Source organism: Phoxinus phoxinus (assembly GCF_949152265.1).
Source record: "Phoxinus phoxinus genome assembly, chromosome: 21".
NCBI classification, from domain to species: Eukaryota; Metazoa; Chordata; class Actinopteri; order Cypriniformes; family Leuciscidae; genus Phoxinus; species Phoxinus phoxinus.
The window spans coordinates 365001-377500 of NC_136896.1; the positions used below are offsets into that span (position 1 = coordinate 365001).

At 52.0% G+C, this 12500-nt stretch overlaps 2 protein-coding genes across 2 annotated transcripts in view; one reads left to right on the top strand and one right to left on the bottom strand.

Annotated features, from left to right (window-relative positions):
* Positions 1–3928, bottom strand: part of hpdl (4-hydroxyphenylpyruvate dioxygenase-like) — an 8445-nt gene extending 4517 nt beyond the window's left edge. Inside the window, exons 1-2 of the mRNA XM_079595960.1 lie at positions 2892–3928; positions 1588–1754 (exon numbers count right to left, since the gene is read on the bottom strand). Of these exons, the coding sequence (XP_079452086.1) occupies positions 1588–1754; positions 2892–3547 (823 nt within the window). The 5' untranslated portion in view covers positions 3548–3928. The remainder of the gene's footprint in view (positions 1–1587; positions 1755–2891) is intronic.
* A 67-nt stretch (positions 3929–3995) lies between these two features.
* Positions 3996–12500, top strand: part of zranb1a (zinc finger, RAN-binding domain containing 1a) — an 18964-nt gene continuing 10459 nt past the window's right edge. Inside the window, exons 1-2 of the mRNA XM_079595959.1 lie at positions 3996–4288; positions 5965–6823. Coding sequence (XP_079452085.1) covers positions 6076–6823 — 748 coding nt within the window. The 5' untranslated portion in view covers positions 3996–4288; positions 5965–6075. The remainder of the gene's footprint in view (positions 4289–5964; positions 6824–12500) is intronic.

Below are 12500 nucleotides of genomic sequence, written 5' to 3' on the forward strand. Positions count from 1 at the left end.
AATAAATACTGTAAAAATGTATTGCTCATTGTTAGTGAATACATTAATGTTTACAAATAAACCGTATTGTAAAGTGTTGCCAAGACACGTGTTACATGAAGTGTGTGTGAGATGTACACGTGTGAAGTGTGTGTGAGATGTACACGTGTGAAGTGTGTGTGAGATGTACACGTGTTACATGAAGTGTGTGTGAGATGTACACGTGTGAAGTGTGTGTGAGATGTACACGTGTGAAGTGTGTGTGAGATGTACACGTGTTACATGAAGTGTGTGTGAGATGTACACGTGTGAAGTGTGTGTGAGATGTACACATGTGAAGTGTGTGTGAGATGTACACGTGTTACATGAAGTGTGTGTGAGATGTACACGTGTGAAGTGTGTGTGAGATGTACAGTACACGTATTACATGAAGTGTGTGTGAGATGTACACGTGTGAAGTGTGTGTGAGATGTACACATGTGAAGTGTGTGTGAGATGTACACGTGAAGTGTGTGTGAGATGTACACGTGAAGTGTGTGTGAGATGTACACATGTGAAGTGTGTGTGAGATGTACGCGTGTGAAGTGTGTGTGAGATGTACACGTGTGAAGTGTGTGTGAGATGTACACGTGTGAAGTGTGTGTGAGATGTACACGTGTTACATGAAGTGTGTGTGAGATGTACACGTGTGAAGTGTGTGTGAGATGTACAGTACACGTATTACATGAAGTGTGTGTGAGATGTACACGTGTGAAGTGTGTGTGAGATGTACACATGTGAAGTGTGTGTGAGATGTACACGTGAAGTGTGTGTGAGATGTACACGTGAAGTGTGTGTGAGATGTACACATGTGAAGTGTGTGTGAGATGTACGCGTGTGAAGTGTGTGTGAGATGTACACGTGTGAAGTGTGTGTGAGATGTACACGTGTGAAGTGTGTGTGAGATGTACACATGTGAAGTGTGTGTGAGATGTACACGTGTGAAGTGTGTGTGAGATGTACACGTGTGAAGTGTGTGTGAGATGTACACGTGTGAAGTGTGTGTGAGATGTACACGTGTGAAGTGTGTGTGAGATGTACACGTGTGAAGTGTGTGTGAGATGTACACGTGTGAAGTGTGTGTGAGATGTACACGTGTGAAGTGTGTGTGAGATGTACACGTGTGAAGTGTGTGTGAGATGTACACGTGTGAAGTGTGTGTGAGATGTACACGTGTGAAGTGTGTGTGAGATGTACACGTGTGAAGTGTGTGTGAGATGTACACGTGTGAAGTGTGTGTGAGATGTACACGTGTGAAGTGTGTGTGAGATGTACACGTGTGAAGTGTGTGTGAGATGTACACGTGTGAAGTGTGTGTGAGATGTACACGTGTGAAGTGTGTGTGAGATGTACACGTGTGAAGTGTGTGTGAGATGTACACGTGTGAAGTGTGTGTGAGATGTACACGTGTGAAGTGTGTGTGAGATGTACACGTGTGAAGTGTGTGTGAGATGTACACGTGTGAAGTGTGTGTGAGATGTACACGTGTGAAGTGTGTGTGAGATGTACACGTGTGAAGTGTGTGTGAGATGTACACGTGTGAAGTGTGTGTGAGATGTACGCTCGTACCCTGCTGAGGAAGAGACTCTGAGAACACAAGCTTGCAGTCGGGCTCGTCCTCCTCTCCGCACGGGCGAGTGATTCCCACAGCGCGGCGGCTCCGGAACGCCATCGCCGTGAGCCGGAGCCCGATGCCCTCGTGGTGCAGCACGAACCCCTGCTCCTCGTCCTCATCCCTGCACACAGGCATCCTCTGAGTGACAGACCGTCAGGCGGAGCGACCGCACACCGCACACAGGCATCCTCTGAGTGGCAGACCGTCAGGCGGAGCGACCGCACACACGGATCAAAAGCAAGCGGTGTACTTTACATTAGTTCATGCACTCCCAAGGATCCGAACCCATGACCTTACAGGATTAGTTCACTTTTAAACACTTGTGCTGATAGTTTACTCCCCCCGATGTCCTCAAGATGTCCATGTCTCTCTTTCTTCAGTGGAAAAGAAATGAAGGTTTTTGATGAACACATTTCTCCAGTTACGCTGTAAAGGTCACGCTGGACGAGTCAGTGTTTACAGATGTGCGGACGGAGGACCATACACACATATTCAAATGTCTTTGTGTCAGTTTATCGTTTAAATGCCCATCTTGTGTGTGTATCCTGGTGTTGGAATATTAAAAAGCCTAAAATAACATTTTCGTCAGGATAGAAACTTGCGTGACCTTTTCAGCGTAACTGTGTATTACGTGACGTCACGAACGCGCATCACAGAACAGAGCAAGGCGAGCGCTTGTGTTTATAAAACTTACACTTGTTTATTTATGTGTGAAATGCCGATGGTTCCGCTAGATAAGACCCGTATTCATCGTCTGGTGTCGTTTAAAGCCCGTTGAAGCGGCGCTGACACTGTCATCTGGACCTTGACCCGTTTGGGGCCCATTGACGTCCATTATATGGAGAAATGTGTTCATCAAAAACCTTCATTTCTTTTCCACTGAAGAAAGAAAGACATGGACATCTTGAGGACATCGGGGGGAGTAAACTATCAGCACAAGTGTTTTTAAAGTGAACTAATCCTTTAAACTGAATTATGCTGCAACTCCACAGTTTGCCTGTACGCTTTAAGCACATGGCAGATGCTCTACACATTGGATCAGTGTAAGCATCCCCAGGGAGTCGAACCCATGACCTTGGCAGGCACCATACTTTATTGCCACTTACATTTATGCATATGGCAGATGCTTCTTTTTTTGCATTGCATTAGTTCATGCATTCCCTAGGATTCAAACCCATAACATTAGCATTTAATCTCCAGTAGTGCCAGAGATGTGTGTCCGCAGGAGACTGTATGATGATGATGATGATGCTGATACCTGTCGATGAAGAACCTCTGGAAGCCGAAGTTCTGCTGGTACCAGCGGGTGAAGAGCGCAGTGCTGCCCCGCGGACACGCGTACGTGATGTGGTCGAAGTGGCTGATGGGACAGTGCGCGCGCTCCGCGGTCTGCGAGCCCGGCTCGACCGCACTGAAGCCCGGCAGGAACGGACCCCGGTACCGGGAGCAGTCGATGAGCGTGTGGCACACGTTCCCCACCGCGGACCGGAGCACGGAGAAGCAGACGCGCCCGCGGGCGTCGCGGACCTCGGTGGGCGGCTGGAGGAACTCGCAGAGACCCTGATCCCGCAACGCCCGCGACGCGCGCTCCACGCACTCCACCTCGAAGCACACGTTACTCACGGTGTCCACCGGGTGGTGCGCATGCGCCCCGTACAGACACCTCAGGTCCTGGTGGTCTCTGGCGGCGACGGAACTCCAGGCACGGGACTGAGGTCCGTCCACGGGCTCGCTCGGTCTCTCGTTGACCACGAACACGGCCGATCCCCTGCGGAGCGCGAGCTGCTTCGCTCGGCCTGTCAGTCTGGCCGCAAACACATTAAACTGGAACCGGGACACGAGCTTCTGAGCAACTTTATCCACGTTTGAGACGTGCAGGGAAATGTGGTGCAGCCGGTTCAAGTAGGCCGCCATGTTGTGATGACGTCACGCAGAAGGGGCGTGTCGGGCTGCAATCACAGTCATGTTTATGTTTATGTTGTGTGTGTGTGTGTGTGTGTGTGTGTGTGTGTGTGTGTGTGTGTGTGTGGGGGGGGGGGGGGGGTTCTTAAACTACCAACACACTTGTTTGGTGTTCTAATTTTTACTTGGATGCCTTGGTGTTGTATTACGTTTTTTTTATTTTTTTTATAATTGCCTTAATTATTTAAAAACACCAAGGCAACCAAGAAAAAATAAGAACACCAAACAAGGGTGTTTATCTTTGTAATACGGACAAGTAATGACCATATTCATTTTTAAAGTGATTTATCTTCACGATTCTATGTATTTTATAGCTTGACTTTACATAAAATATTTCCTAAAAAATTAACGAAAACACAAATAAAATGTAAATAATAAAAAAATAAAACCCGAATTTCTCATTCTAGGGTTGGTTTTCACATGGTGTGGGATCGTCCAATCGGCAGCTGTGTGTTTGGTCACGTGCTCGTGACGGTGCGCAAGACGCTGGTCGTTTTATTTTGTCAGCGCCGCCATTAAATCCGCATCTAAATCAACATTCAGAGCTTAGAATCAGTATTCATCGATTTAAAAACATTCAACGATTTATATAAAGCTCGGAGAATAAACAACGCAATGGAGTTCGAATAACAGCAGTAAAGACTGACTGAGGTGATTTAAGTCTCATTAATGAGGAGTCGCGCGCGGAGCGATGTGAGTATTTACATGTTTAGCGTTTATATGTGTGTGTCGGAGTATTAATGTGACCTAAATACAAATACGAGTGTCTCTGAGAGTGGTGTGTGCGGGACGAGTGTCAATAATTATACGATTAACACAGTCGGTGCTGCGAGATATCAGTAATAACAACTGAACTGTGACATAAGGGTGTCAGTAGATATTAACACTGTCAGTGCTGCTGTGATATAACATAATACTGCCATTAACATCAGTACTGTCATTAATACTGTCATTAACATCAGTACCAGGATCACATTAATACTGACATTAACACTGTCAGTGCTGCTGTGATAAAACATAATACTGCCATTAACATTAGTACTGTCATTAATACTGTCATTAACATTAGTACTGTCATTAATACTGTCATTAACATCAGTACCAGGATCACATTAATACTGACATTAACACTGTCAGTGCTGCTGTGATATAACATAATACTGTCATTAACATCAGTACTGTCATTAATACTGTCAATAATAACATTCATTCTGTCAATAATAACATTCATTCTGTCAATAATAACATCAGTACTGATAAGTTAACATTAATACTGTCAATAATAACATTCATTCTGTCAATAATAACATTAATACTGTCAATAATAACATTCATTCTGTCAATAATAACATTAATACTGTCAATAATAACATTCATTCTGTCAATAATAACATTAATACTGTCAATAATAACATTCATTCTGTCAATAATAACATTAATACTGTCAATAATAACATCAGTACTGATAACATTAATACTGTCAATAATAACATCAGTACTGATAACATTAATACTGTCATTAATACTGTCAATAATAACATTAATACTGTCAATAGTAACATCAATTATCAATTAACATCAAGTTAGCCGCGGACGCTAGCTCTCAGCATCTCTGTCGAGTCGAAGTTAGCCGCGGACGCTAGCTCTCGGCGTCTCTGTCGAGTCGAAGTTAGCCGCGGACGCTAGCTCTCGGCGTCTCTGTCGAGTCGAAGTTAGCCGCGGACGCTAGCTCTCGGCGTCTCTGTCGAGTCGAAGTTAGCCGCGGACGCTAGCTCTCGGCATCTCTGTCGAGTCGAAGTTAGCCGCGGACGCTAGCTCTCGGCATCTCTGTCGAGTCGAAGTTAGCCGCGGACGCTAGCTCTCGGCATCTCTGTCGAGTCGAAGTTAGCCGCGGACGCTAGCTCTCGGCGTCTCGAAAACGCCACGCTGATATTGATCCTCGTGTTAGTTCTCCTTTTGTCCCGAAGTCTGCTTGCCGTGGTCCATAATGTTTGAACGAAACTACAACAGCGTGCAGCTAGACGTTACGCACTACGCGTCCACGTCTGTCGCCATGGTTACTATAGCAGTACGAGCGGCCGGAAACCAGAGATAACGCGGATATTACGTCAGTGACCGGCAACTAGTGAACAGGTTTTCTGGGACGGCATTTAATTAAAATTAAATTAGAATTTCTCTGAAATTAAAAATCTTTGGGCACTTTTGGGATATTGTACACGACTGCAGGAAATATATCACACTGTGCAAGAGATTTCTGGATATTTTATTACAAAAATCTTACATATTGTACCTTTAATAACATGAACTGTCATATTCTTGCTTCCTGTTCTATATTTTTTGACCTGTCTCGTTTTATTTTGTGTTTGCAGATTTCTGTCTCCGCCTCAATGTGTGACTCTGATGTAAGTGTGTGTTGAGTGAGTGAGTGAGTGAGTGTGTGAGTGTGTGTGTGTGTGTGTGTGTGTGTGTGCTGATCCATCATGACAGAGCTGGGTGTGAAGTGGTCGTGTGAGTACTGCACGTATGAGAACTGGCCGTCTGCTATTAAATGCACCATGTGTCGGGCGCAGAAACCCAGCGCAACCATCATCACGGCGGACCCGTTCCCGGGCAGAACCGACCCGACCGCGGGACACCCGTGGGACCCGGTTCTCATCTGTCCCGACTCCAGCGCCCGGCCCCGTGTCCGGTCGGCCCAGTCCGTGGAGCCCAGTGGGAAGTGGTCGTGTCAGGTGTGCACGTTCCTGAACTGGCCCAGATCGGTGCGCTGTACTCAGTGCCGAAGCCTCCGGGCTACAGAAGCACCATCCGGCACCGGCCGACCCGCGTCAGACCCGTGTGAGGAGTACAACGACCGGAACCGGCTCAACATGCGCGTGCAGTGCTGGACCTGCTCGGGCTGCTCGTACGAGAACTGGCCCAAATCCCCGCGCTGCGTGGTGTGCGACCAGCCCAGACCCAACGACGCCTACCAGCCCGGCGAGCCCGACGAGATCAACGAGCTCTCCGCCGTGATCAACGAGACGGAGCGCAGACGAGCGCGCGGCGTGTGTAGCGGGGCGCGCCGACCCTCGCCCAGCTCGTCCGCTCGCGAGCCAGAACTGCAGATCGAGCTCGCCGCCGGCGCCCAGAGCGGGAGAGACGAGAGAGAGGTGGACTTCAAGAAGCTCAAGCAGATCAAGAACCGCATGAGGAAAACAGACTGGCTGTTCCTCAACGCCTGCGCAGGTGAGCGTCTCTTTACCCGCGCAGGGTTTTCTGTCTTAAAGCTGACATTTTATGCCCCTTTTCACAAGATTTTATATAAATCTATGGTGTCCCCACAGAATGTCCACTCAGGGCGTCCGAATCCACTTTTGCTAGTTTAACGGCGGGAAAAATGGTCGGCGCTCCCGGCGCTGGTCTAAAAGGGTCGTCTCTATTCTCTTAATGAGTATTTGGTGTGTGTTGTCTCTATTCTCTTAATGAGTATTGGGTGTGTGTTGGGCGTAATGCAATAGGCCTAAACCAATCAGAGTCTCATCTCCCATTCCCTTTAAAAGCCAGTTGCGTTCGCGCCATGGCGGATTCACTATATTTACATGCCGGAATTAGCAAGTGGAAAAACTGAACGCTTCTCTAGCGAGGAAACGGATCTGCTCGTGCGCGAGGTTAAAGCTGTGTGTGTGTGTGTGTGTAAGGTTAAAGCGAGAACGTCGCCGGATTCAACCATATCTTTATGTACACAATAATAATCTTTTACATTGTAATCCTTTTATTTTTAATATTTGGCATGTTTGTGCTGCTCCTGTGTGTGTAATAAGCAGAGTGTGTTTAAAAATCAGAGAGTGTGTGTGTGTGTGTGTGTGTGTGTGATAAGCAGATTGTACGCGCGTTGTGGACCCGCCTATAGGCGCACATTACAAATGCGCTCTTTAAATAATAATAAAAATATTTGCCATTGACTTTAGAGCAGGGTTCAGTTGGTCAATGTCTCAGTCTATTTCTGTTCCTCAAAATAGCAACGCTCCAACAATGCTCCTGAACACACACCTGGTTCTCAGACCAGCAGCCCATGGGCCACAGATGGGCACGGACGCATTTGCTATTTAAACAACGTGGCGCAGGACGAGAAAATGAAACCTAGTCGAGCACACTTGCCTGGCGTCGCTCCGGGTGTAAGATAGCCTCGCACAGCCAGATTTATCATGTTGGTTCACTCGTGGAGATTATACGCATGCACAGCTCCTGTCTGTTTGAATGGGGAAAGATTGACATGCTTGTCACTATTACGTTTCAAAAATCCATTTTAAATTAGCCTGACATCAGTCTGACGTGGACATCTGTGGATAAAACAGCTTGAAGAAGCAGCGCTGATAATGCCACTAGTGTTCATGTTGCTGGATTGACTTGTTACTCAGTCAAAAGGCAGTTTAGTTCGGTATCTGCCTGCTATATTATTTATGTTTATGCATTTGCCAGATGCTTTTATCCAAATCAACTTGCATTGCATTCAAGGCACACATTTGATCAGTTCATGCATTCGCAAATAAAATATTCATAATATAATATAATGTGATTAGGTGTAGTTACCATTGTGTATAAAAACAAATATAACAAATATGAAGTATTGGTTATATCACATAAATGTTTTACCAAACACTTTAGTGTCACTCTAACAGCTGAAATGATTGAGACACTGTTATTAATATCATTGCACAACAACAAGTAAACACACACACACACACACACACACACACACACACACACACACGTGACAGTGACCTTTACTCTGATTCAGAAGCATCCGAACCCTGCGAGTGTGTGTCAATGAGCAGCTTGTGTTCTGGGTCAGTCTGACATGTGCAGATCTGTGACTGACCTCTTCAGACGCTGTCCTTTAAAACATGGTATCCTCATAACACATCATCATGCTTGATCATTCATTTAATAAAAATGTCCCTACAGCTGAGTCAAACACTGAGGGGCAGAGACACTGAGGGGCAGAGACACGACACTGAGGGGCAGAGACACTGAGGGGCAGAGACACTGAGGGGCAGAGACACCGAGGGGCAGAGACACTGAGGGGCAGAGACACTGAGGGGCAGAGACACTGAGGGGCAGAGACACTGAGCGGCAGAGACACTGAGCGGCAGAGACACTGAGGGGCAGAGACACTGAGGGGCAGAGACACTGAGGGGCAGAGACACTGAGGGGCAGAGACACTGAGCGGCAGAGACACTGAGGGGCAGAGACACTGAGGGGCAGAGACACTGAGAGGCAGAGACACTGAGAGGCAGAGACACTGAGGGGCAGAGACACTGAGAGGCAGAGACACTGAGGGGCAGAGACACTGAGGGGCAGAGACACTGAGGGGCAGAGACACTGAGGGGCAGAGACACTGAGGGGCAGAGACACTGAGGGGCAGAGACACTGAGGGGCAGAGACACTGAGGGGCAGAGACACTGAGGGGCAGAGACACTGAGGGGCAGAGACACTGAGGGGCAGAGACACTGAGGGGCAGAGACACTGAGCGGCAGAGACACTGAGGGGCAGAGACACTGAGCGGCAGAGACACTGAGGGGCAGAGACACTGAGGGGCAGAGACACTGAGGGGCAGAGACACTGAGGGGCAGAGACACTGAGCGGCAGAGACACTGAGCGGCGGAGACACTGAGGGGCAGAGACACTGAGGGGCAGAGACACTGAGGGGCACTGAGGGGCAGAGACACTGAGGGACAGAGACACTGAGGGGCAGAGACACTGAGGGGCAGAGACACTGAGCGGCAGAGACACTGAGGGGCAGAGACACTGAGCGGCAGAGACACTGAGCGGCAGAGACACTGAGGGGCAGAGACACTGAGGGGCAGAGACACTGAGGGGCAGAGACACTGAGGGGCAGAGACACTGAGGGGCAGAGACACTGAGGGGCACTGAGGGGCAGAGACACTGAGGGGCGGAGACACTGAGGGGCGGAGACACTGAGGGGCGGAGACACTGAGGGGCGGAGACACTGAGGGGCAGAGACACTGAGGGGCAGAGACACTGAGGGGCAGAGACACTGAGGGGCGGAGACACTGAGGGGCAGAGACACTGAGGGGCGGAGACACTGAGGGGCGGAGACACTGAGGGGCGGAGACACTGAGGGGCAGAGACACTGAGGGGCAGAGACACTGAGGGGCAGAGACACTGAGGGGCAGAAACACTGAGGGGCAGAGACACTGAGGGGCAGAGACACTGAGGGGCAGAGACACTGAGGGGCAGAGACACTGAGGGGCAGAGACACTGAGGGGCAGAGACACTGAGGGGCGGAGACACTGAGGGGCAGAGACACTGAGGGGCGGAGACACTGAGGGGCGGAGACACTGAGGGGCGGAGACACTGAGGGGCAGAGACACTGAGGGGCAGAGACACTGAGGGGCAGAGACACTGAGGGGCAGAAACACTGAGGGGCAGAGACACTGAGGGGCAGAGACACTGAGGGGCACTGAGGGGCAGAGACACTGAGGGGCAGAGACACTGAGGGACAGAGACACTGAGCGGCGGAGACACTGAGCGGCAGAGACACTGAGGAGCAGAGACACTGAGCGGCAGAGACACTGAGGGGCAGAGACACTGAGGGGCAGAGACACTGAGCGGCAGAGACACTGAGGGGCAGAGACACTGAGCGGCAGAGACACTGAGGGGCAGAGACACCGAGCGGCAGAGACACCGAGCGGCAGAGACACTGAGGGGCAGAGACACTGAGGGGCAGAGACACTGAGGGGCAGAGACACTGAGGGGCAGAGACACTGAGGGGCAGAGACACTGAGCGGCAGAGACACTGAGCGGCAGAGACACTGAGGGGCAGAGACACTGAGGGGCAGAGACACTGAGGGGCAGAGACACTGAGGGGCAGAGACACTGAGGGGCAGAGACACCGAGGGGCAGAGACACCGAGGGGCAGAGACACTGAGCGGCAGAGACACTGAGGGGCAGAGACACTGAGGGGCAGAGACACTGAGGGGCAGAGACACTGAGCGGCAGAGACACTGAGGGGCAGAGACACTGAGGGGCAGAGACACTGAGGGGCAGAGACACTGAGGGGCAGTGACACTGAGGGGCAGAGACACTGAGGGGCAGAGACACTGAGCGGCAGAGACACTGAGGGGCAGAGACACTGAGGGGCAGAGACACTGAGGGGCAGAGACACTGAGGGGCAGAGACACTGAGGGGCAGAGACACTGAGGGGCAGTGACACCGAGGGGCAGAGACACCGAGGGGCAGAGACACCGAGGGGCAGAGACACCGAGGGGCAGAGACACCGAGCGGCAGAGACACCGAGGGGCAGAGACACCGAGGGGCAGAGACACCGAGGGGCAGAGACACCGAGGGGCAGAGACACCGAGGGGCAGAGACACCGAGGGGCAGAGACACCGAGGGGCAGAGACACCGAGGGGCAGTGACACCGAGGGGCAGTGACACTGAGGGGCAGAGACACTGAGGGGCAGTGACACTGAGGGGCAGAGACACCGAGGGGCAGAGACACCGAGGGGCAGAGACACCGAGGGGCAGAGACACCGAGCGGCAGAGACACCGAGGGGCAGAGACACCGAGGGGCAGAGACACCGAGGGGCAGAGACACCGAGGGGCAGAGACACCGAGGGGCAGAGACACCGAGGGGCAGAGACACCGAGGGGCAGAGACACCGAGGGGCAGAGACACCGAGGGGCAGAGACACCGAGGGGCAGAGACACCGAGGGGCAGAGACACCGAGGGGCAGAGACACCGAGGGGCAGAGACACCGAGGGGCAGAGACACCGAGGGGCAGAGACACCGAGGGGCAGAGACACCGAGGGGCAGAGACACCGAGGGGCAGAGACACCGAGGGGCAGAGACACCGAGGGGCAGAGACACCGAGGGGCAGAGACACCGAGGGGCAGAGACACCGAGGGGCAGAGACACCGAGGGGCAGAGACACCGAGGGGCAGAGACACCGAGGGGCAGAGACACCGAGGGGCAGAGACACCGAGGGGCAGAGACACCGAGGGGCAGAGACACCGAGGGGCAGAGACACCGAGGGGCAGAGACACCGAGGGGCAGAGACACCGAGGGGCAGAGACACCGAGGGGCAGAGACACCGAGGGGCAGAGACACCGAGGGGCAGAGACACCGAGGGGCAGAGACACCGAGGGGCAGAGACACCGAGGGGCAGAGACACTGAGGGGCAGAGACACTGAGCGGCAGAGACACTGAGGGGCAGAGACACTGAGGGGCAGAGACACTGAGGGGCAGAGACACTGAGGGGCAGAGACACTGAGGGGCAGAGACACTGAGGGGCAGAGACACTGAGGGGCAGAGACACTGAGCGGCAGAAACACTGAGGGGCAGAGACACTGAGCGGCAGAGACACTGAGGGGCAGAGACACTGAGGGGCAGAGACACTGAGGGGCAGAGACACTGAGGGGCAGAGACACTGAGGGGCAGAAACACTGAGGGGCAGAGACACTGAGCGGCAGAGACACTGAGGGGCAGAGACACTGAGCGGCAGAGACACTGAGCGGCAGAGACACTGAGCGGCAGAGACACTGAGCGGCAGAGACACTGAGCGGCAGAGACACTGAGGGGCAGAGACACTGAGGGGCAGAGACACTGAGGGGCAGAGACACTGAGGGGCAGAGACACTGAGCGGCAGAGACACTGAGGGGCAGAGACACTGAGGGGCAGAGACACTGAGGGGCAGAGACACTGAGGGGCAGAGACACTGAGGGGCAGAGACACTGAGGGGCAGAGACACTGAGCGGCAGAGACACTGAGCGGCAGAGACACTGAGCGGCAGAGACACTGAGCGGCAGAGACACCGAGGGGCAGAGACACCGAGGGGCAGAGACACCGAGGGGCAGAGACACCGAGGGGCAGAGACACCGAGCGGCAGAGACACCGAGCG